At 38.4% G+C, this 25,425-nt stretch overlaps 1 protein-coding gene across 1 annotated transcript in view; it reads left to right on the plus strand.

Annotated features, from left to right (window-relative positions):
- The first annotated feature begins 543 nt into the window (after positions 1 to 543).
- LOC125227739 (serine/threonine-protein kinase tousled-like 2) overlaps positions 544 to 25,425 on the plus strand; it is a 48,994-nt gene continuing 24,112 nt past the window's right edge. The window contains 3 exon segments of the mRNA XM_048132045.1: positions 544 to 1,074; positions 13,313 to 13,398; positions 16,444 to 16,491. Of these exon segments, the coding sequence (XP_047988002.1) occupies positions 1,002 to 1,074; positions 13,313 to 13,398; positions 16,444 to 16,491 (207 nt within the window). The 5' untranslated portion in view covers positions 544 to 1,001.

Below are 25,425 nucleotides of genomic sequence, written 5' to 3' on the forward strand. Positions count from 1 at the left end.
TGTAAAACAATACCCGTACCCTCACTGCCTAACCTAACTCACTCTCTCGACCTATTAATGATGGATAGCGATAACCCTCAAATTTAATTAAAATGATAAGAACTAACGATTAAGTTAATCGCCGTTCAAATTTACGTAACTTCTGTTAAAGAATTGCAAATACAGTGACCCTGAAAGTTGTCTGCTGAAAGTTATCGCTAGTTTACTTCGCTGTGTAAAAACGCGATTACCAAAACGTTAGGTAGATATAACGAAATCAAGCAACAGTTTCAGTTGGAAATAGAACATTGTGTTAAAAATAAAACATGGTAATTGGAATGAAATATTTTTATATTTGGGAACGAAAAAGTAGGTCTTCCCGTTTCTAGAATTTCATATAGAGACTATGTAGAGATTGCAAATAAGTTTTAGTACGGCTTGAGGTTGAGAGATCGCAGGTTGGGTTCGCATTATTTAATTGTGATGGAAGTTAGGATGTAATCGTCAGCGGCTACAGGCAGTAATTGCAGCGCGCGGATTGCAGGCGGCCCCCGCCGGCCGCACCCCGCGCTCGAGCGCCGTAAGTAAACAGTCTGGTGTTTATCCGCGTCTCGCTCGCACCGACCGCGTCGCGTCGCGCCTCTGAGCCACTCTGAGGTGCACTCGCTGTTCCTATTATTTTCGTGACGGGTATTGCGCCGAAGCCGATTCCCGCATCCTCGCCCCGAGACGCGAGGTCCGGTCTCACGCGGAGGCGGCGACGGCCGTTCGCATCGCGCGCCAGTCCGCGCCCGAGGTCGACCGTCGGTTCGCGCCTATCAAACGTTTTGTTCGCTCGTCGCCGGTGTTCGAAAAATGAAAATGCGACTCGTTCCGGGAAACGTAACCAGAGCGGATCACGGCGGTTGACGGGTAGTCGCTACTTGTTTTATCGGACGGGTGTTGGTGACAGTGATCGGATTGTGTTTTGGCGTGCTGATGCTACACGTGAATGTGGATGCGGTGCGGAGAGGTGTTGGAAGATGCATTTCAAGGAGGCGTTCACGATGAACGATCGTCCGAGCGAGCGCGGCCGCCGCAACTCCCGCTGCAAGGGTGGGTTTCTGTCTGCCTACTGCTGTCCTTGCCGCGCCAGCACGCGCCACCACAACACTACAAACACAACACCACGCTTCACACACGCATACACCGCACATAAACACCTTGCGCGCGTTGCTCGTTACCAACTTTAGACCACTAATCAGGCCCTAAATATAATTTGCTTAGAAAGCATAACCTTTTATTGATGGTCATGCATTGATACGTGTGTGTGAACGGCGAGCGATACGCTGGTTCCATCTGAATAAACATGCTCGCGATCAGCTGTTCCGTCTGACACGGCACTTATACACCGTTTGTTATGTTATTAGATATCATGACAGGCATAACTTGATACTAATACGTCGTAGTAATAATTATTTAACATATTTTAATAACTAAATTATATTATAAATATTATAATAATCCTGTTGAGTGAATAGGTACCTACTTACTTGATGGGCTTGTAGTTTGTGGTTTATTTATTTGAATAATTCTTAGTAACAACAGTTTGGATGTGCTACTAAAAATTAAATAAATCTGATCATAGACTTATGTTTTTTAGGGGACTAAAATAAGTTAACGATTAAGTTTAGGCCGTATGATTTTGTTTTGTCTAGGATCAATAATTCATAATTTTCTTAAAACTCGACAATGATTATTGACTGCCTTGTCAAATGGTTCGAAACGGTACATGTTATTATAATAGATAAGGTACAGTTGTGGAGAAAGGCCTAAGGTAATAGTTGGCAACTGGCACCTGAATGTGCGTTTCCATCAGGGATGTAACGGATGTGGTTTTAACGGAACCGGAAGCGGAAGCGGAAGTTTTGAATTTAGTTTAACGGAAGCAGAAGCGGAACCGGAACCAGAAGCGGAAGTTATAGATGTTAAAAACCGGCCAAGAGCGTGTCGGGCCACGCTCAGTGTAGGGTTCCGTAGTTTCCCGTATTTTTCTCAAAAACTACTGAACCTATCAAGTTCAAAACAATTTTCCTAGAAAGTTTTTATAAAGATCTACTATTGTGATTTTTTTCATATTTTTTGAACATAGGGTTCAAAAGTTAGAGGGGGGGGGACGCACTTTTTTTTCCTTTAGAATCGATTATTTCCGAAAATATTAATATTATCAAAAAACGATCTTAGTAAACCCTTCTTCATTTTTAAATACCTATCCAACAATATATCACACGTTGGGGTTGGAATGAAAAAAAATATCCGCCCCCACTTTACATGTAGGGGGGGTACCCTAATAAAACATTTTTTTCCATTTTTTATTTTTGCACTTTGTTGGCGTGATTGATATACATATTGGTACCAAATTTCAGCTTTCTTGTGCTTACGGTTACTGAGATTATCCGCGGACGGACGGACGGACGGACAGACAGACATGGCGAAACTATAAGGGTTCCTAGTTGACTACGGAACCCTAAAAACGAAATGAAAAAATACCACATAGGTATAACATAAACCAAAACTAATTAAGTTACCTAGAACTTTTAGGTTTTTACTGTTCAGCCTGTAATCAGCAGTTTGTAATCAGCCTTTAGGCCCACTTAGGTTTTAAAAACGAAAAGAAAAGTAACCTGATATTTTATCTTAAGTATATCATTCATTACAATCCAAAAATTTAAATCACCTTGAACTTTAAGATTGTTTGTTGTTTAGGTAATCACTAAAAATCACATAAGAATCCTTTTAAACCTTTATTATGCCGTAAAAGGTTTTAGAAACGAAAAGAAAACTTACTCGTAGGTAGTATAATACAATCCAAAACTAACCAGTAAAAATTATATGTGTAATTGTTAGCACACAATTAAATTTTTAAATTAAATGGAGTGATTATAAAAGAAGTAAACTGTATTTAATAAACAAATCTAAGGGGAGCTTCTAAGGGGATCGTAGATAAGCCCTGCACCACTGAATAGTTGTTCACTCGCTACTAACTAGGTGGACAGGACAAATATTGGCGCGCAATGGAATGAAGCGATTGATGTTTAGTATCGCAGCACGTGGCAAGCGCAGAGATGAGCGAATGATAGGTATAGACCTGTTGGTCTTTGATGTACGCCGCTCATGTCCCACCGTCGCGCTAGGTTCCGACATCCGTTATAACTTCCGTTTGAAAAATAACAGAACCGGAACAGAAGCGGATGTGTAAAACAAAACGGAAGTTCCGCAGTAACGGAAGCAGAAGCAGAACTCCGTTACATCCCTGGTTTCCATCCGTTATGCCCTATTTACATCAGCTCTAGAGAGCGCAGTTCGTTAAGCAGACATGATTAGTGCTTATAACTCTCAATTAACCATTCATAATAAAGAAATTACACCGAAACGACTTCACAGGTACTTATTACTTTAAGTACGTTGGTATTTCTTAATTTTGGGTCTATCTGGAGGTCTATCAAAAATGTCGTATTCTGCCTTTTTTAACCCCCGACGCAAAAACGACGGGTGTTATAAGTTTGACGTGTCTGTCTGTCTGTCTGTTTGTCTGTCTGTGTGTCTGTCTGTCTGTGGCATCGTAGCTCCAGAACGGATGAACCGATTTAGATTTAGTTTTTTTTTGTCTGAAAGTCGAGTTAGTCGGGAGTGTTCTTAGCCATGTTTCATGAAAATCGGTCTAGTATGTCGCAGTCGGGATTTTTTTCAAAATTTTAATTTTGTGGTTAGGTTATATTGCTAAAAAAAATACTCTGTTATAATACGAGTGACTGCAGGGTTAGCACATGATTTCCTCGAGAGTATGTCGCCGCGAGATAGACTACCCGTCCTTATGTCATAAATACAGTTAGAAGAAGACGTGTCATCTATCTCGCGGCGACATACTCCCGCGGCAATCATGTGCTAGGCCCACAGATTAATAAATAAGAGTTTTTGGCATCGCGGTAGTCATAATCATAAACCATTTTATATGAGGTTGTAAAACTTTTTAACGATAAACATGGGAATAAATAATAGCACGAGAATAGAGAAGACAATTTGTATAATTTCAAAATACACTTTCAATGTACTCGCTTTGCCCTCTCGTTCGGTCTGTGCACTCCATTCATGTCGTTGTTAGATAATGACCTACGTATTTTTTGTAGTTATCGGAAAATTTCTACCTGGCTATCGGTAGTCCTTTAATGCGATGTGAGCTCATCCACTTCTTGCATTGTTATATATTATCGCTTGTAACAGTCATTTAAAACAACTTAAGTAGTTTTAAGATAGTTTTTGGTAAGTTTAATGTTGTTAGTTTTGCTTGTGTTCGGTAAATTTTAAAAAGCACAGAGAATTCTGAAAAATCAGAAACTTATAAAACTTATTGTAGTTTTTTTGGTACCGTGACCCGGGGACTGATGGAGATAAAGTTCCGTTTTTCTTTTTGTGGGAGCGAACGCTAAAATTCACTTTAGTTGTAATTGTTGGAATTAGAAACAGGTATTTTCCTTACTGCGTTATCATGTTATCAGCTGCAGGCCTAGCACATGATGGCCGCGAGATAGACTACCTGTCCTTATGTCATTAATACAGTTAGACAAAGACGTGTCATCTATCTCGCGGCGACATACTCCCGCGGCCATCATGTGCTAGGCCTACTGTTTATTTTAATCTCGAATGGATTTTGAAATTATCCGAACACCCTAATTTCTTGTCACGTAACCTGTGGAATAATGGTCCAGCCGTGGCCAGCAGTGGGACGCATATATAATATAGGCTGGTGATGATGATGGTTATGCTTATGAGATGAAAAGTCATTGTTTAAAGGCTGAAAAAAGATGACAAGCGCGTGATTAAAATCAAATAATATTTGAATTTGATATAGACACACGAATATTTATTGACAACTTTCTGCAAAAATTGATCTAAACTTCATTTATAAATATGTCTTGGCATATACTACGCTTAGTCACACAGGGGGGCAAAAAAGCGGCACAAATATGGTCACGTAGTTAGAGTATGTTCCCTATATGTATTGTCCAGTGTCCACTTGTTACACTTACCCCATGGAGTAATAATATTAATAGTCGAAAAGTAAAGCTTGAAGCATTACCTATATGCCAGTTGCCAGGTCGAAACTTCTGAGGGCCATTGTACTGAAAAACGTCGTACGATACACGTGCGAAAAGGAAATTCGAAACTCGTGTCGATTTAAAACGTTCGGTCGTGTTTTAATTTATCGCCACTCCTTTAGAACTTCGTTTTTTACGCACTTGTATCGTAATGTACTATTTCATGTTTACTTTTAGACTTTAGTCAACACAATGAAATAAACGTTTCTTCCGTTTAATTATAAATTCCCAAAAATAAATGAATTGAGAACGTCCACAAGAAAAGTGTTTGTTTTCCCCAGTGCCCCTCAATGTCAGCAGTGTCAGCACCGCACGAAGTAAACGTTAGCTATAAAACCTGCGCCATAAACCAACGTATTGATTTCACTAGAGTCGGGTTACTTGAGACTTGTCAAAGTTTTGCTAGGTGCCTCGTGCCGTGCATAGTTTGATTACGTATTACGTTATCAAGAACTATTTATTAAACTTAAATTTCTCCAAGTAACTTCTATTAAGATAATTTAATTTGTGTTATTTCAAGTAATAGTAATAGATTTATTGTCTTTCATACAAACGTGAGTGTAATCTTTGTTGTCCTTTAGTCATTACATTACTGTCTCCTGGGTCACTTTAAAAGTCTTTTTTTTTAAGTTCCTAACAAATATTTAATATAACAATTAAAAGTAGAATCCTTAATGTATGTAGATATTGTAGATTTACACCGTTTTATTCATGATCACACGTAGTCTTTCTCGTAGCTCATGTACGTGATATAACGATTTACCAGATTTCTATACATTTTTGGTTAGAAATAATAGAGAAAGTTACATACATACTTCTTGGTACATTTAGGGAAACTTGAGAGATTTTGCTCAGCCAACTTACTAGCCTACCAATTTTTATCAATATCGAAGAAGTGTTCCATTAGTGAAAACTTTTTGAGAGATTTAGTTGTTATAATAGGTGGACACATTGTTCATTAGTGAGGTTTACCAATCTATAAATGTAAATCGACAGGCACTCCTCGATTCTTGTTTGATTGAAATGTCCCACCCCCTCCAAATAACCACATTTAACCAACCTTTTACATGCCCCCCTTTCGACGATCCTACCGACTGCGCCATGTCAAAATCCCCTCGATCATATTCATTATGAAATGAAATAAATATCATACCGGAGGCCGAAACGGGATGAAACCTGGTTCTTCAACCTAAACGGCTAACGTTTACCATAAACCATCCGTTGAAAATATAATTATTATGTTATGTCTGTGAGCGTCTGTGACTAAGAGCAAGCAATGTAACTATGTGTATATTTCACATATATCGGCGGGCTTGGTAGCTTTTTCAGTTTATAATTTATATTATAATGTAATATATAATAATGTGACTACTTAAAAAAAACAAAATATATTTCATAAAATAATGTTTTTTTAGTTGGTGGACTTTTTTTGATATTTTTATCGGGGTATTATTTTTTGCTATTTTAAAGCGATTATTCGTTAATATTATATTACTTATTTAAAAAAACTTCCTTGTTCGTTGGGAAATACCTATCTAACCCTAAAGTGGGACTGAAACAAACAAAAACAGCTACACTTGAGACTACACGATACGACAACTACACTTATGAGAGCCATCAGACAATTTTTAGGGTTCCGTACCTCAAAAAGGAAAAACGGAACCCTTATAGGATCACTCGTGTCGTGTGTCTGTCTGTCCGTTGTCACAGCCAATTTTCTCCGAAACTACCGAACCGATTAACTTGAAATTTGGCACACACCTGTGACCCAAAGAAAGACATGTAATTTAAATTAAGAAAATTCAATTATAGGGGCCACTTTTGGGGGTTTCTAGAACTATATTTGTTTGTGTGTTACATATCAAATGACAGAGCTTTTTATAAGTACATATTTTCAAAAATTTTTTTTTTTATATAATTTTAGTAAAGTAATTTTAAAGTAATTTAAGAAAATGGGCAAAAAATGACCCCCCCCCCATTATCTCCGAAACTACTAAGCGTAAAATTTTCAAAAAAATACAGATAGTTTTCAATCTATAGATTACAGGAAAACCTATTAGAAATCTACAGTAAAGCGTAAGTCGGACTTAAAAGAAAAAAACTCAAATTACGAATTTCACTCACTGCCGCTGCAAGGAGTTACCAAATCTCATGAAATTGTGTGAGCGCGTTTGAATATTACATATAAACTCATTTCTGTTTCGTTTTGTTCAAAATATCGATTATTCGCAAAAATGACTTAAGTTCCTATTAAAAAGGAGGCGCTTAAGCCCTTCTTGTAGTGTACGGAACCCTTGCAACACGAGTATAATACAACTCGCACTTGGCCGGTTTTTTATTGTGAGGCTAGTCTGCATGCCGTCTTAAGATATGCTTGTGTTAAATTTCAGCTCTCTAGCACTTACCATCACAGAGTAGACCTGTTGAAAGACAGACAGAAACTTGGACATAGTCAATCTATGAGGATGCCCATTATAACAGAACCCTAAAAAAGTCCCTTCACAGAGATCTCTTGTCCCAAGGGTTTGCCGGAAAAGCGCTAAGATAAAGGCCAGGCCACGTGGCCAGCGATGAGAAAAAATCGATCTCTAGATCAGGCAGGCCCTTCACTTTAGGCTTGTGCCGTTTCGTTCGTTGATCGGAGCGCTCCGATCTCGTTCAATCGCTCCCACGAACTAGTTCGCTCTTTTAGATCTTTTGCTCATTTAGTTCAGTCAGACCAGCGACCACTGCGGTCGGAAAGATCAGAACGAATGGGACCGAATAGTGTCAAAATGATACGAATAGTCCACAGATAGTAACATTCCGGGACGAAAGGTTCTAAGTAACCGAAGTTTAATATGAAAACTTGACTTTTTTTGTTGCTCTGCTAAGTAGCTCTCGCTCTCGGTCGGCGCAGTCACACATTCGTTCTCGATCCAAACCGCTCGCGCTCGCCGATCCTATACTGAACTAAATGAGCAAAGACCGATTCTCAGACCACGGAAAGATTCAGTTCATTTCGGTCATTGATGGGATTTTATTCCTAACAGTTCATAGTTCACTTCGCCACAGCCACACGAACAGGTTTATCTTTTGCGAAATTGAGTATATGATATAACATAAACAGACCATTAAAAAAAACATTTTGATTTAAAATATTAGGTATAGACACATCATAAATAGATATGTCTATTTATATATCGTATTTACTGTAGCCTTTTCGAAACACAATTTTACAGCACAAAGAATTACCATTAACTTACTTTAAACAACATTTTAAATTTAGTAAATAAACATTTTAAGTTTTACATAAAAAACATACTGATGTCATGTAAAATTCGTTGTGTTTTGCCTACGTTTTTGTTGAGAATAAAGGCGTCATATGCCGTGAAAAGCGTCAAAGCAGTAACTACTCGTCGACGACAGTCATTCGTTGTTGGCTAGGCATAGGCTTCTGAGGGATGCGGGGCGGGGAGGATGGAGGTGAGATCATAGTGGCGAGTGGCCCGGGGAGGCGATCGATATGTACATTGAACATATACATACGTATACCTACATAATCGTAGGTAGGTACCTACCTAACTCTCAACTCGACTGTCTGCTCCAGATACTGCGCCAAAACCCCGGCCCCTCCGCCCGCGACCCGCATTCGCAATTCTTTCTTTACATTATTTTACTAACACACCGAAAATGTACGAGTTCGTTGATTATAGCTGCTAAACGATACAGGAGTGCAAGATTCTTTACTTCTCTGTATTCTCTTTTAAATTAGAAATTACAAAACAACTCATAATTTTCAATATAAACCTAAACCCTAGTATCGATATCTTGACACATTTTACTCAGAAACATGATTATACTAATATTTTTCTAGATCTTAGCGAGAAGAAAATAATTTCATTTGCTCCTACCTTTATTTATATATTTGCAATAACATAATTCCTCTATGACGGCATACACAACCTTATAAATAACCTTTCAGACTGTGCTAAACATTACGTAATCACTGAATGCATTTTAGTAGTTGTTGATACGTTATCTCTATTGTCAACTTACGTATAGCGCGAAAAACTACAAACATCGAGTATTATAAGGTTATAATGTAGATAAACATCGGCCGGTAAGTGAGTGTGGTTCGTTACATAAATGTACTGTAGAAATGCTTCATATAAACGTTAGAATTTTCGATAGTATTTATGTACGTGCATGAGCACCAGAACGAGATTGTTAAAACACTATAATAGTACGCCAATGACGAGTAGCTAGACTTTTCAACTTCACTTCACTAAAATTGACGACTGGATCTTGTGTCTTATCAATGTTTTCTGTTTTTTTCGTTACCTAAACAAAGTGTTCTTTATTAACGCCCCCATGCTCTATTACTCTAATTTTACAAAGTCAGGACATCTACAATTTTTTTTACTTGCTGTCATTAACAGAAAATCTCAATGTGTCCCAAAAAATTGGTTCGACAGTACAGTATCGACAAAGCAGTATGTTTATACAAGCTAGTCAGATTTTCCAGAACACTTAGAGCTGAAGTGATAACTGTGATCAGTGTGTGTTCATTTGCGATCGTTTACAGAATTCCATTTGCGCTCAGCTCAACACAATCAATTCGATTGTTTAACGCAAAACTGCCGTTAAAGTGCGAAAACAATGATTATTTTGTGAAAACATTGTCGCTCTGATGCGGTTAAGCCAGCCGAGTTGGTTTAATCACCAGTACCAACGAACCATATGACTAAACCACTTCGTATTTGGGCTCATTGGGTTCGGCTCAACAAGACCTTTGACAAGAGGTGGTACTCAGGGTCTGATGATGGAGCCAGATGGTGATCACCAGTACCAATGAACCATATGACTAAAACACTTCGTGTTTAGGCTCAATGGAATCGTCTCAATAAGACCTTTGACAAGAGCTGGTACTCAGGGTCTGATGATGGAGCCAGATGGTGGTTACCAGTACCGATGAACCATGGAACTAAACCACTTCGTGTGTAGGCTCATTGAAATCGTCTCAACACGACCTTTGACAAGAAGTGGTACTCAGGGTCTGATGATGGAGACAGATGGTGGTCACCAGTACCAATGAACCATATGACTAAACCACTTCGTGTTTAGGCTCATTGGGTGTCTCGACAAGATGTTTGACAAGAGGTGTTATTCAGGGTCTGATGATGGAGAGATTGTGGTCACCAAAAATCAACTCGCATATTTGAATAACATAAAAAAACGAAGTGGTTCAGTTACATGGATCACTGGTACTGGTGACCACCATCTGGCTCCATCATCAGACCCTGAGTACCACCTCTTGTCAAAGGTCTTATTGAGACGATCCCAATGAGCCTAAAGACGATGTGGTTTAGTCATATGGTTCATTGGTACTGGTAACCACCATCTGGGTCCATCATCAGACCCTGAGTACCACCTCTTGTCGAAGGTCTTGTTGAGACGATTTCAATGAGCCTACATACGAAGTGGTTTAGTTCCATGGTTCATTGGTACTGGTGACCACCATCTGGCCCCATCATCAGACCCTGAGTACCACCTCTTGTTAAAGGTCTTATTGAGATGAACCCAATAAGGCTAAACACAAAGTGGTTTAGTCATATGGTTCATTGGTACTGGTGACAACCATCTGTCTCCATCATCAGACCCTGAGTACCACCTCTTGTCAAAGGTCTTGTTGAGACGATTCCAATGAGCCTAAACACGAAGTGGTTTAGTTCCATGGTTCATCGGTACTGGTGACCACCATCTGGCTCCATTATCAGACCCTGAGTACCACCTCATGTCAAAGGTCTTATTGAGACGATCCCATTGAGCCTAAATACGAAGTGGTTTAGTCATATGGTTCATTGGTACTGGTGACCACCATCTGGCTCCATCATCAGACCCTAAGTACCACCTCTTGTCAAAGGTCTCGTTGAGACGAACCCAATGAGCCCAAACACGAAGTGGTATAGTCATATGGTTCATTGGTACTGGTGACCACCATCTGGCTCCATCATCAGACCCTGAGTACCACCTCTTGTCAAAGGTCTTGTTGAGACGAACCCAACGACCCTAAACACGAAGTCGTTTACTTTTTTTTTTTAATTATGCCAAATTAGTAAAATTATGCAGGTTCAAAGTCGTTTACTTACATGGTTCACTGGTACTGGTGACCACCTTCTTGCTCCATCATCAGATCCCGAGTACCATCTAATAAATAAATAAATAAATAAATCTTGATGTGTCTTATCATCTTGACCGTATTGTAATTTTCACATATTTATCATCATAACGTTGTAATACTTTAACATTCAAACATAACAAAATATTACAAAAGCAAATATTTACGGATCTAGGATCAAATTCGTTGGTCGCTGTTTACACACACACAATGCGAGTATAGCCCGTGTATAAACAAGGCGTCCGACCCACACAACGATAAATATTCTCGACGTTCGCGATGAAAACTCGGAGAGCGAAGCTACATACGTCTCACCTCCTCGAGCTCCGGCGCGGCACTGAAATCGCAGGCGTCCGTCGCCGGTAAAATAGCGACAGGAAGGCTAGTTTTCAAAAAATTGGCAAAAAATCATGATAAAATATTATAACGACAAATGGATAACAGCAATTTAAGCACATTGTGCAGATTATTTATATACTAAAATAACTTCGATAACATGTAGATTTTCGGAGAAATGATCACTTGTTTCGATGTATTTTCAATTTAAATTTACCGCATTTATGAGAGTGAGCTTATCAAATTGTACATAATAAGAGCTCCGAAATCTGTGCTTCGCGCGGTTTTTCCTAAACGAGCATCAGAAAAAAAATCATTACTAATTGAAAAAGCTTTTTCTTCCATATGTTTTTTAATGAACCGACAGTTAATTAGATGTTCTAACTGAAACAAGTACTTTTACTGTCTTTTAGTATGAGTAAAGTGTACAATTTTGCCGATAAATATTGTACATTTTACAATATATCGCCTTTTTTTGTCATAGCGCTCTTAACAAGTTATCGAGCTCCGTGTCAGCTTTGATAAATTATAGTGTTCATTTTATTGCCATCGCGAAATACGCTAACAGCATAATCATCCGATTTACACATCATTTTCATTATCATAATGTGTAATGAATTAAACTGATTGCCAAACGATTAAGTATAAGTATTTTATTTTGACGCTGAAAACTCTGAACGCTATCAAAACCAATTTACTAACGCCGAGAGTTGGTTGTTGCCTCTCCTTAGTGTTAAGTTTAACTCCTCGAATATCTGTATAATGATGTAGGTACCTAACTAAATGTATTGCTCTAAATTTTGTTGCTAAACAGTTAAGTGTACTTTGTCGCACAGGCTCGCACTATCTGACTACATACATAAAGTACATAAACCTTTTGTTAAGCATTTTCAGTTCCAATTTTTTTTTACAATACCATTAGGAGTAGTAGTAGTACCCACGGTAGATTGCAAAGTCAAAAGATTAAAGTCAGAAAATAGGGTTAATTTAATATCTAATAGTTATTAGGTTATTAGTATTACCAACACATCAAATTATGTAAAACATTTTCTTTAATGACAACATCTAGAGACGGAAATGGGAAATACGTTTGTATGGAGATGTGGCAATAGCAAGTGCCTCTTATTTTAGGTAGTTTACGTTTTTACGTTAAAAAAGTCATACCATTTGCCGTTTCATACTAATCTTCGTGGGTTTTGCACCAGTTCTACGCTTGTACACCGGTGATTAACTTAATAGTAGAGAGGCAAAGTACCTATATACCAGTAATTGCATTTACCGCTTCTCTGATACATACTAATAAGTATGTCGGCTGCTTTCTATATAAGTTTCTATACGTCTTCAGGGACTAAGTACACCTGAGTTAAAAATACATACATACATGGCAAAGATATTGATATTCCGTTATACATAACTTTCTTTACCCGGTTTGCAGAAGTACTCTCTTCTCTTACTTTATAGAAGACACTCGCTGTGTACGCGTAGGTCCGCAATATCACAACGCTCATGAGGTAGAGATGAGAGGAGACATGCTGATTGAATCACAAAAAAGTCACAAAATAAAATGTATCCATACATTCCACGACTCTTCTCTTTCCGAATATACTCTAAAGAAAATTAAAGTATTATCTTGATATGGTTATGATGTGTTTACAAATGCTAAGTAAACGTCGACTGTAGTACACATAACATACTTTTGCAGGTGTTGGCGTCAAGATGGAGCACTTCCAGGCGGCGCTGGATCCTCGCAAGCAGGAGCTGCTGGAAGCGCGCTTCCTAGGCGCCAAGGTCAGAATTACTGTGTATAAGCTGTTTGGTAACGTCGTGAGAAAAAACACTTTGATCCAAGACCAAAACAACGAGTAACTTAAGAGCTATTTAAAAAATTGTTTGCATTCGGGTATGTCAAAGTAATTTCAAAAAGGCTTTAATTTCTTAAGCCAAAAACACAGAGAGCATTCATTTTAGTAAGACCTGTTACTAGTAAGATTCTAAATCAAAGTTGTCTTTTTACACGCTTTTATTCAACTTGCCTTATTAGTAAGGACTGTATCGATAAGTATAAGGACAAAACAAACCTCGTCTAAATGTTGACATGTGCATAATTTTATATTATTATGTTCCGAGAGTATGATCTGAAGGTATTGGTAAGCACTATTTGATATAAGAAAGTCTAATTTTTATTTTATTTTAGAGACTTTATGGTACTTTCATTAAGGTCTAGCAAATAAATTTCGGACAACCCCTATCTGTCTTAATTTGAGAATATTTCAATGACTGTTTGCACGATTTCAACAAACAAAGGTTAATATGCTGCCAAAATATATTCTTTAAGAGTCCTCTTCATGGTTTTTCAATTGGGTACTTGCAGAATAAATGCGGTGAATTTATATAATTAAAAAAAAACGCTATTTTGAGCAACGTTCCGGATTGTCGTAAATTTTTGATGCAAGCAGGATGAGAGAAACAGATAAAAAAATTAGCCATAGGCCAAAGTCTAATTGACATTCACGGTGTTTGAACAGTGCCTAAACCAAATCGATATAAACAGTGTATGATAGTTAAATTCGACATCAAAGTCGGAGTTAGAGGAAGCACCATGCCACATTCTCTAAATGGCCGCCATACACAGATCCTGAACTTTATTTCTTAAAAATAACTATGGCTAGACTATGTCCAGATATTCTGCTTTGTGGATCATATGTCGTTGAGGTTCACACAGTACAATTTTTTTTCGCAATCGTATCGGTTTTTACGCACTTTGTGAATTTTCTAGTAGCATTTGTCCGGAATCGTAATTGTTACTCGGGAGGATTAAGTCAATACTGTCTAAACCACTTGCTTTACGTCGAGTTTCTAGGACAAAATGTGAACCTTATTATGTGCCTTATTAAGCCTATGTCTTGTTTTAAGAAAAAAATATAATAGCAAATAAATACGGCTACTCAAAGTTGTCCTCATACTTAACGATACAGTCTTTATGTTAGTGTGCGTCAAAACGTAGAAGCTATTCGACCCACTTCCCGGTTTCCGATTGAGCTGAAATTTTGCACACATATGTAAATCACGTGACAATGCAATATTATGGTATCATGCAGCTGATCTAAAGATGGAGCAGAAAGGTGATCATAAGAACTCTGTTATGAAACGTCGGATCCCCATCGAGTAAGGGGTTTTTAAAAACGTCTCGTAGAGCAGTAGATGATTGTTGAAATAAAGGTACCTACAGTCAGCAATAAAAGCTTGTGCCAAAGATGAAATTTTTGCAAAAAAACTTATAATTTGCTACTTCAATAATGACATTTCGATCATCTGATGAAACTGATGCACACTAACGATTGGCGCATTAACTTTTTTTATATTTTCCGATCGCTATATCGGTTTAGTGATGCCATCTGGTTTATCAGTCGGTATTAAAACACTGGCTAACGTCACCCGATCATGGCCGCCTCGCGTTTACGCTTACGTGTTATAAATGAAAATGGCCGCGATTCACGACAACAATACCCGTACGCTTGAGCTGATTGCAAATATTTGTTAGTATTTAACAGGTTGGTAACTATCTACTTAAGCCTATCAATCTACTCCAAGCAACGTCAACAATGAATCGGGTCATAACTTTCAGGTACCTAAAACACATTCCACCGTAACCAAGCATGCCAATTAATTAGTTGGAGATATTGCTCGACTCGAACTCTGATATAAAACCGTGATCACAAATTAATCATAAGTAGTTTTAGATTGTGTTGGCCCACCTGGCTTCCACACTGCCGCTTTGAAGCATACTGCGGCGTATATATTATATACCTATGCGCACGTATTGTGCTCTCAAGCTATGTATTCTCATTTCTCTCCGTGCCGTACGCAGCGCTTCGGGCGTACCAATTTAAGTGCCATCTTTAATTTCATACAGTTGGATTGGGTCTCGGAGTAACATTTACGCTGGTTTGTCTGAGTCGTCAGGCTAATATGCCATGGTAATATCAGGGCAGCTTGTGATGTGGTAGATATGTAATTCCATTATGTCTCACCTCCGCCCTTCCACCCGCCAGTCATTTCCCCGTTTCGTCCTGCGTGGCGTGGCGACACTTGGCCGGGCCAGGCTCAGTCAGGCTATCGGATTGTTACCACTCGCCGGCTTACGTATATTTGTTATTCAAATGATCTTCGCTATTGATCACGTTTTTCTTTTGTTTTTAAAGATGTTGTCCGTATCATGATACTTGTAATTAAAATAAAACATGGTCACCTTGAAAATAATTATCGTTTTATGATTTTTATACCTCATGAAGAAGTAACAAATGCTAATTTGATTCGCGTTATTGATCGCTTGCATTGGTGGTTGCGATGCGAGTGGGTATGTATGTAAGCTAGCATTTCGTCACTCGAACGACGACAAGATGGCGGCAGACATAAATAGTCTGCCTGCCAGCTAATATACGTTTCTGACTTATCGACCTACAAAAACTTTACCGGTAACTCTGGCACCATAGTATTAAGTCTATTTTCTAATTTTTAACTATGAACAGATAAGATTTAGTGTCACGCGTTTTTATTGAATGAGGGATTGTACAAGAGAATGATGATGTGATGAGGTTTAGTAGAATCTTACATTAAATAATAAATGGACATGCCTTTACTTGGTTGGTTGGGCGGGGTACGACCAAAAGTACCGATCTATTGTTTCTGTTTCTAGTGTCACGTAATATGCATTTAGTAGGCATGTATAAGTAATTAGGCAATGAAATACTAATAATTGTATGGGTAGGCGTATGAATCATAATATGCTGCATTTTGCAAGCGTGGACTGAGCGCAGTGACGGGTGTTTGCAGGTCAGCGCAGGGGAGATAGAAACCCAGCGGGCCCCTGATTACAAGGCGGTGAGTTATCTATTTACATACATATCTACAGCCCATCTGCGGGCTAAATTGTATATCTAAATATATTTTCGGTGTGGCGCAGTCGGTAGTGACCCTACCTGCTATGCCGCGGTCCCCCCGATTACAAGGCGGTGAGCACAGATATTTATCTATATAAGTTCTACATATATATCTGTCTGAGTACCCCCATCTTGCGTGGGCTAAATCTGTGTAAGAATGTCCTATAATATTTATTTATTTATTTATATTTTATTTTGAAATTCCTTTGACTTGTTAGTTATGGGGTGATCGCTGTATGCTAGATACGTGTTACATAGCAACAGCAGTTTGCCTTTGAAATTAACTTAGGTAATGTCCTGTTTTACAGCAGACCGTATCTAATAAACAAGGCTCGGAAAAAATCCAACATTTTCGAATTTTTAGCCCCCTTCTAACTTTGTCGAGCGCAATAACAAAAACGCTCTATGGGGTTTAAAAATGACAAGTACCTAAATCTAAAACATACCGGAGTATGTTTTAGATTTAGGTACCTAATGTACTATCAGCTGCAAAAGTGCACGGCGCATGCACCATGCACTTTTGCAACTGATAGTACCAAATCTACTTTTGCTACGAACCTGTAGAAATGAAGAAAGTCTACTCATACCTGGTATGTAATATTTTACCTACCAAGAATTTACTTTGAAGTTGTTCTGGTTGGAGCGTGGAACTAAAAGTTGTAAACTACTGTGTATGTAACTTATTAGTCGAATACAGTTCTAAACTTCTAATCTCTTCTGAGCATTAGCGTAAAATAAGAGCCATGAAAATTATTTAATCACCTGACGTTCTGGTGGCTTATAGATATATTCTGTCAAACAAGTCTGTCAGTAAATAAGAAGTAAGAAAACTATAGGTATCCTTTTCTCTAGCACCCTAAAGAAAAAGATGCATATAGTTTTCTTTGTTCTTATTTACTGACAGACTTGGTTGATAGAGTATATGTAGTTAATTTTCGTCTAAATTTGGCGTGTGGACTACTGTGGACACATGGACAAGGATTCATTATTTAAGCTAGGAACACACTACGCGGACGTCCGTCGTGAATCGACCGCGGACGGGAATCTGGACAATGGAAATACATATGACCGTGCAAACTATCGGTCGACGGACGCGGACGTGGCCTTGAGCGCACGGACGTCCGATCGAAATCTGGCTCTCTGGATGTTTTGTTCCGTGCACACTGATAGGTCGCGGTCGCGGTCGTTTTACGACGGACGTCCGCGTAGTATGTTCCTAGCTTCAAAGACCACTTTGCTCACCTTGATGTCGATTATACTTTTGTCAGCAAACACCCGTGTAGTTGATATGGGTATCGATTCTCCCTAGTATTCATTTATTACGTTGCTCTGATTAGCCTCGATTGCCGCTGTTATCGTGACGGCTACTTTCTAGTAATAATATTTATAAATCAAGTTATAACTTATTCCATTTAGTTGAATGTATCGCCGTGAGCTCCGTTACAACAGCTAACATAAATAGCATATAAATAGCGCGTACAGAACAGAATAACATTCATTATCGTACGTAGGTATGTAACTATTTGTGGCCGCGATACGTTATACACATATCGCGCTTGATATTGAATTATGTATGTAGTGTATACGCCTCGGATATAGTTATCTGCAAAAACATGAACTATACAAACATGTTTTCTCGCCTTTTTCCAGTTCTTCTTGAAATATTAATTTGATATAAAGTAAAAAAAACACTAGACACAAATGCAAAAAAAATAAAACACCATCTCATAGGTACCACACATGATGTCTTTGACATCATTGACATCAACATATAATAAATTTGTATGCTGCCACTGCCAAACATGACGTACTTATTTGATGCCGAAGTTGGTAGTTACTATCTATATTATTTAACTTACGTAGTACTAATATACCTAATACTTAACCTACGTGAAAATGGAGGAATTGAACGGCGAGTTGCATGATCGATCGCTATCGGCACCTATCGGCACGAGAATGTTTAATGAATAATGAAGTACGTGCCACGTTGTTGATATGATAGCTTAAATATGTGGGTGAAACGTTGGATTTTATTGATATTTTCTTTTGACGTGAAATTAGGTTAAATGCCTGCTTATAAAGGTAGTAATGCAATTGACCATGATAGTGATAATATTTTATACAGTTTATTTCAGTTAAAAACTAATCTAAATTAAACTAAGTCAACTTATATAATTATAAAGATATATATATCTTATATAATATACATATATGCAACTACCTGAGGTCCCCCATGTCCGTCTCCTGTGGAAGTGTGCCCATGAGGCTGGCTACATTCCCTCGCTGAATAGCAATGCCAATTCTTTGGCCAAGGAATGAGCCAGCCCTAGGATTTCAGTTTAGTATTTTGTATCATAAATACGACACTAGGAGTCAATAAAATAATAAGACAAACTATTCAAAGTTGATTGTTTGTTTAGAAGCTCGTTGATGTCTTTTGTTTCATATAACCATCATAGGTAGTTAATTAAATAGTTGCATTTATTATTTGAGATTTGTATTATTGTCCAAGAAATGCCATAGTGTGAAAAATTTTGTATTCATTCAAGTAATTCCGAATTTAGAATATCAAGGTAGGACCAACATTTGTAAAAAAAATTTTTTATTCGTCTTGTCTCGTATACTTAATAGACATTTTACTCAATTACTTGGACACTATTTTTAATTATAGTAACTTACTGAAATACTGAATTCATGCTCTATTGCGAAAGTAGGAGGTAGGCAGGTCCTAAATCTACCGCTACACTACCTACAGTAACCACTGATAAGAAGTTTTATCGTATGCTATTCAGTCGCTTTGTTATATGATCATGAAATACAGCAACTTTTACTATTATTGAAATGCCGGTAGCATACAGTCATTATTATGATGATGCGAACGGTTTTTGGTCAGAACGCCGCGCCGGTTGTTTAGCCTGTTCAGATTGTAGGCTGCCCTATTACAAAATTGTTTTCACTGAGCTTGGCTTGATCCTACTATAACTTGACCCAGAGCCTCACGACCAATATACCCGATCTTTGTCAGATTTATACTAGTTCCTAGTGTGCGTAGTGGTTGCCAAGTTGTGTTGTGAATAACAGGTGCTAATCCGACAGCTTATGTCGCCGCTTCAAACACTGTCTAACCAGCATAAGGTTCGCTCTCTTATCACGCGTAACTGTTACGGATCGCGAGGTCACAAACACGAGTTGGCATGAGCATTTGGCTCGGTAAACAACAGGAATGCGCGGCAAGTTAGGATCGTGAGCGGGGCGGGGTCAGTGACACGGCGCGGGCGCGAGTCGTGGCTCGCGGCGCGGAATTGGCATCGCACTTATCTATTACACTACGCACAACCTAAATAGGCCCCTTACCTACACAATCGTACGTGGACTGGCGAAAGTAATTTGGCAACAAATCACGTGACGTGCATCTACTGTAATTAGATAAGACGCTGTAGACTAACTTTGAAAAAATCCGCTCTGAAGAGAGTTAGTCCAATTTTTCATTAAATTTAATGACCAGATGACAATATCAGTTACGACAGTTGGCCTCAGAAATCTATAAGTGGGCATGGTGTTCCAAATAATCTAGTTCAAACTAATATAATATGTACCTATCATTCTTTCTCTGGGTTTGCGAGCACTAAGATATTCAAGCAGGATACATTTTTATTTAGGTCATATTTGTTCACATATTTGTGACCTGTCCTAGTGCATATTTTATTAATCATGTATTAAATAAAATATGTGGTTTCATTAATAATGATAACTCAGACTGCTTAGAGAGTTGAAAACACAGTAAAGGTAGCAAGTTCTTTTTAAATTTGTGAAAGATCATCGTTTTCAAGCTACCTATATAACCAAACCAATAAACTTGTTAACTTTAATTTCAGTATATAGGTACAATCACTAAACCATCCACTGTTACTACGCAGCGTGATGTAGTTGCAGACCGGAGCGGAGCCGACGATCGCATAATAGGCCGATGATGACTCGAGTCGAGAGGAAGACGACTTTTCTCTCACGAACGTGCTTAGTGCGCATTGAGAGAAAGAGAAGTAGCAAAGCGCAGTGTTGTCAGTCGGTCTGCACATTCGATGCTAAGGGAAATTATAACATGGCGCACACGGCCTCGCCCCGCCTCGGCTACAATGTGCTGTCAAACCTCATTCCACCGCTCAGTTCCGCAGTTATTTTTACACAGCCCGACCTTTCGCACCGGTCGTCACTACACTCCAACTAAATTTATATTTATCTGCGCACTCACTTATACTATCGATCTATAATCACAATACACATTCGTTTAATTTTCAACGTTCGTATTTAGTAGCGTAGAAATGATGTTGAGCAGCAACATGCCGGACGACCGTTCATATCGGCCGCCGCGGAGGCAATGAACGCGGGTGGCGCGACGGCGGCGGGCGGCCAGTCAGCTGAGCGTCACGCCGCCGCGACATTGCAAGGTCCGCCCGAACCGCCTGCCGCGCCAGCCTGACCCACTGCGGCTGCCGGCGCGGTGCTGGCAACCACCCTATGACAAACCACCATAACTTCGAATATCATATATTCTCACAAAATAAACCATACGTTGTTTTGAAGTGACGCTAGGAATGTGAGCGGTGTCATGCCGGAGCGATACGTCACGTTGTGAATGGATCGTTGCGCATGCCCGCTCATACAAGCTCTTAATATTATTTTATAATTTACTTTTTGTCATTAAGTACTTTTTCATTAAGCTATAAATAAATGTCGGTCTTATATTTAAACTCAACTCCCATTCAATGAGAGCTAATTTTTAACCCCCGACGCAAAAACGACGGGGCGTTATAAGTTTGACGTGTCTGCCTGTGTGTGTGTGTGTCTGTCTGTCTGTCTGTGCGTGTCTCTCTGTGGCATCGTAGCTCCCGAACGGATGAACCGATTTCGATTTAGTTTTTATTTCTGTTTGAAAGCCGAGTTAGTCGGGAGTGTTCTTAGCCATGTTTTATGAAAGTCTGTCCACTATGTCGCGGTTGGGGGTTTTTTCAAAATTTGAATTTTGTGGTTAGGTTATATATTATCTACTGTTAATACTTTTTAAGAGAGTTTCTTTGTTTTTGACTCTGAATCTTTTTTACTTCAATAAGGATCCAAGTGGTCAAGTACCTGCTCGTTATCGATTTTAAAGGGGTTTCAATTAGGTGCATAAGGCCACCACCATACCTTGTTGCGACTTTTTTTTTTCATTTTTCTTGTCCTTGTCTAAGCGCTAATCGTAAACCAAAGTTAAGAGGGCTTTCGTTTGAAAAACAGTGAAACCGCAACCGAGCGCTTGATCATACTGTGTGTAGTACTGTGGTATCAAATTAAAGGGCTTTGCGAGTAGTTTACAAATATATATCACATTATAGGACTTTTTCTACTTGGTCTAACAAAATATGAGAAAATGTCCAAAAGTCTCTATCTCTGTTTTGCCCAATGGTTGACTGGTAGAGAATGCCTTGGGGCGTTAAGTCCGCCATTTGTACTTTTTATTGATAATTTGTGCAATAAAGTTTAAATAAATAAAAGTGGTAATAACTGTACCGGTGAAGGCTCGTTTTCAAAAAAATGCTAAAAATAAATAATAGCAATTTATAATCACTAAGTCATAACAGCAATTTAAGTAAACGTTGCAGATTAATTAAGTACAAAAATTACTTCGATGTGATGTAGATTTTCAAAGAAATTGTCACTTAATTTTTTATTTTTTCACCTCGTTTACTCTTTTTCAAAACCTTATAATAAAAATGTAGTCTGAGAAGATTGTAGTACAGGATATACGAATTATAAATTTACCTGTTTTAGTATTCAAAATTGTCCAAATTTTACAAATAAGATCGACTAATTCAGCTCTATGCGTGAGTTTTTCTAAACGTGCATTAGAGAAAAAATCATAATTAATTTAGTGAGTTAGTTTTCAAAAATCCAGTCTTATAAAAATCAAGATAATAAGATGCTCTAACTGAAACTTGAATTAAATAAATCTATTGGATAACGGAAAGTGTATAGTATTTCACCGAATAAAACTATCAATTTTACATTCTTTTGACGTTTTTTTTGAAAGCACCCTTAACTGAAACCCTTTCATTAAGCTCGTCATGATACGAATACGCTAAACACCCGTTCCTAAGTTGATCTCTTGAAGAAGCATTAATAATATTAACAAAATAATAAATTTGTCTCTTCGCAAACATAGAATCGAACATTGCTTATTAATTTATTCAAAAACTAGCTTTTTCCCGCGGCTTCATTCGCGTTAGAAAGAGACAAAAAGTAGCCTATGTCACTCTCCGTTCCTTCAACTATCTCCACTTAAAAAATCACGACAATTCGTCGCTCCGTTTTGCCGTGAAGAACGGACAAACAAACTGACACACACACTTTCCCATTTATAATATTAGTATGGATTAGGAGTGGGTGTCCGTGTCCGTGTTGAGCACATCGACATATTTATTAAAATTAGGAATGGGTTATCCTCTTATTTTAACGGTAGCGTGGAAAGGAAACCCTTTTATTAATTAAATAGAGCCAAGTCAAGTACATGAACGGGTAAACAATTAAATGAGAAAGCGAATTCAATCGTTGGGGATAATGGGGATGTTCTAACAACTAAGCGATTTAATGACTCTTGGGAAGAGGTAAATAGGGCCCTGAAGCCCCTGAATTACCTACACGTCATATTCTTGGAAACGAAACTAAAATCCTATATGATCATCCTTATTCTCTACGATTCCCTTACAGTATAAATAGTTTTTGTAAAATCGGTTGTTTCTCAATTGACCTGAATTTATTCATCATTTATTCGTGTCAAGTTTTTTTTTAAAAGTGAAACAGGTAGTATATATAAGTACAACACATCTAAAAACCGATATTTACCTACCTACAGATACCGAAAGAAATTTAGACATCAAGCCGCTCGCTTGCATTGTACTCGGAGGACAGGTGTTGTTTTAAATAGCGCACACCCCAATATTGTTTTCGATAGGCTAAACATGAGTTGTGTGAGGAAAGGCGTCGCCACTAGGAATAATCAATATTGCAAGCCAGGGGTTCGAATCTCGTGGCGCCTCGTCGGCACTGCACACTTGCGGCTGAAGTTGCGCTGAGCCCTCCCCCTCACCACTCGCCCTGCACCCCTCGTACTAGAAAATTAGGTTAAACAGCACGCGGCAACCGGCTGCACACCGCGCCGGAAGAGGGGATTTTGGGCGTCCGCGGAACTGCGCTTCCAACGAATGCGGGACGGAGATGTGACTGAGTATTGATTGTCCTTCGAACCTAAACCAAGTTTCATGCGACGCAATAAGTCCGCATACCTACCTATCTACCAATATAGTCATACCCAACATTATTTGCGCTTTTAGGATCAAAGCGACAATTATTCATGTATTTTCATAGACACGCATTACTGTTATAGTGTACTTCATTCAATTACATTATGTGGAATGGAAATCCACATTGAATTTTACTATTACCGTTTGCTTTATTAATGATGAGTTAGTTATTTGCTTGCATTACAAAATATGAAGAAAATACACCTTTCTGAATCTACATCATCAGTCAATCATCATCAACCTACCAACAGTACCAACGCAGAATCGCAGACAATAAGCAAATGGAAATGCTATTTGTAAACCTCGTAAGCATTTCATAGGCATGTTTTATTAAAATGTGCCAGTCTGCCGGTGTTTTACCGGGGAGTGTGCTCAAGAGCTAAACGAGCTTATTCCTCCGTCCCTATTCTACCACCAGACTCTTAGGCCGATAGTCCACTATCATATGTTTCTCATAGAAATATGATCATAGGTCTGTATGCCTCTCTTTTTCTCCAACGTGAAGAAAAAGGACGGCATGTTGCCTATGATCATATTTCTATGATAAACATATGATAGTGGAATATCGGCCTTAGATGCATGGCCGGTTCCCATCCTTACTTAGTAGATATTCCGCGAATTCGTAAGAAGCGCTTTGCTTCTTCTTTTCTTATGCGCACTGCCATTACTGCCAAGGAGTGGAATTCACAGGCATCTTTTGGGCGAGCTCATTCCATCGTAGGCCACGTCTTTGCCTTTGGCTAGTCTGTGGCCAAGATTAAGCCCATTTATAATTTAAAAAAAATAATGTTTTAATCATTACCCGACTGCGTCTAAATTATAGAAGAGTCACTTTCCTGTTTTTCCTTAGTTCTATCTCTTCAGTCTTAACTCTTAACATATTCGTATAACAACGATTCCTGACAAAACGTCTATGCATAGTTGCATACTAATACATATTATAAAAGGGAATGTGTGTGTGTCTGTTTGTTAGTCCGTCTTTCACGGCAAAACGGAGCGACGAATTGACGTGATTTTTTAAGTGGAGATAGTTGAAGGGATGGAGAGTGACATAGACTACTTTTTGTCTCTTTCTAACCCCCCCACTTCCCTAAAATTTGGGGTGGAAGTTTGTATGGGACATTCCGCAATTTTAAAATTTAACGCGAGCGAAGCCGCGTGTTAAAAACCAGTACTATAGATATTGTAGGTTATGAAATAAAACTATGGAAACGGATTAAATCGCGTATAATGAATTTAAAATACATCCCGACGTTTCGAACTCTTTACAGCGTTCGTGGTCAACGGGTGACTGAGGAAAAATTAAAATGTGCAAAAGCTACCCACTTACAAGAAATATTAACGAACCATGACCACAAATAATATAGATTTCTAAGGCAGGTTCACACACTATTAATAAAGCTAGTTATACAATATTCAAAAAATTTACCATTACTCTGTTAAAAAAACGGATGTATTTTAAATTCATTTTACGCGATTTAATCCGTTTCCATAGTTTTATTTCATGAGTAACTATCGCGGTAACCGAAGACAATATT

The sequence above is a fragment of the Leguminivora glycinivorella genome, chromosome 7 (assembly GCF_023078275.1).
Source record: "Leguminivora glycinivorella isolate SPB_JAAS2020 chromosome 7, LegGlyc_1.1, whole genome shotgun sequence".
NCBI classification, from domain to species: domain Eukaryota; kingdom Metazoa; phylum Arthropoda; class Insecta; order Lepidoptera; family Tortricidae; genus Leguminivora; species Leguminivora glycinivorella.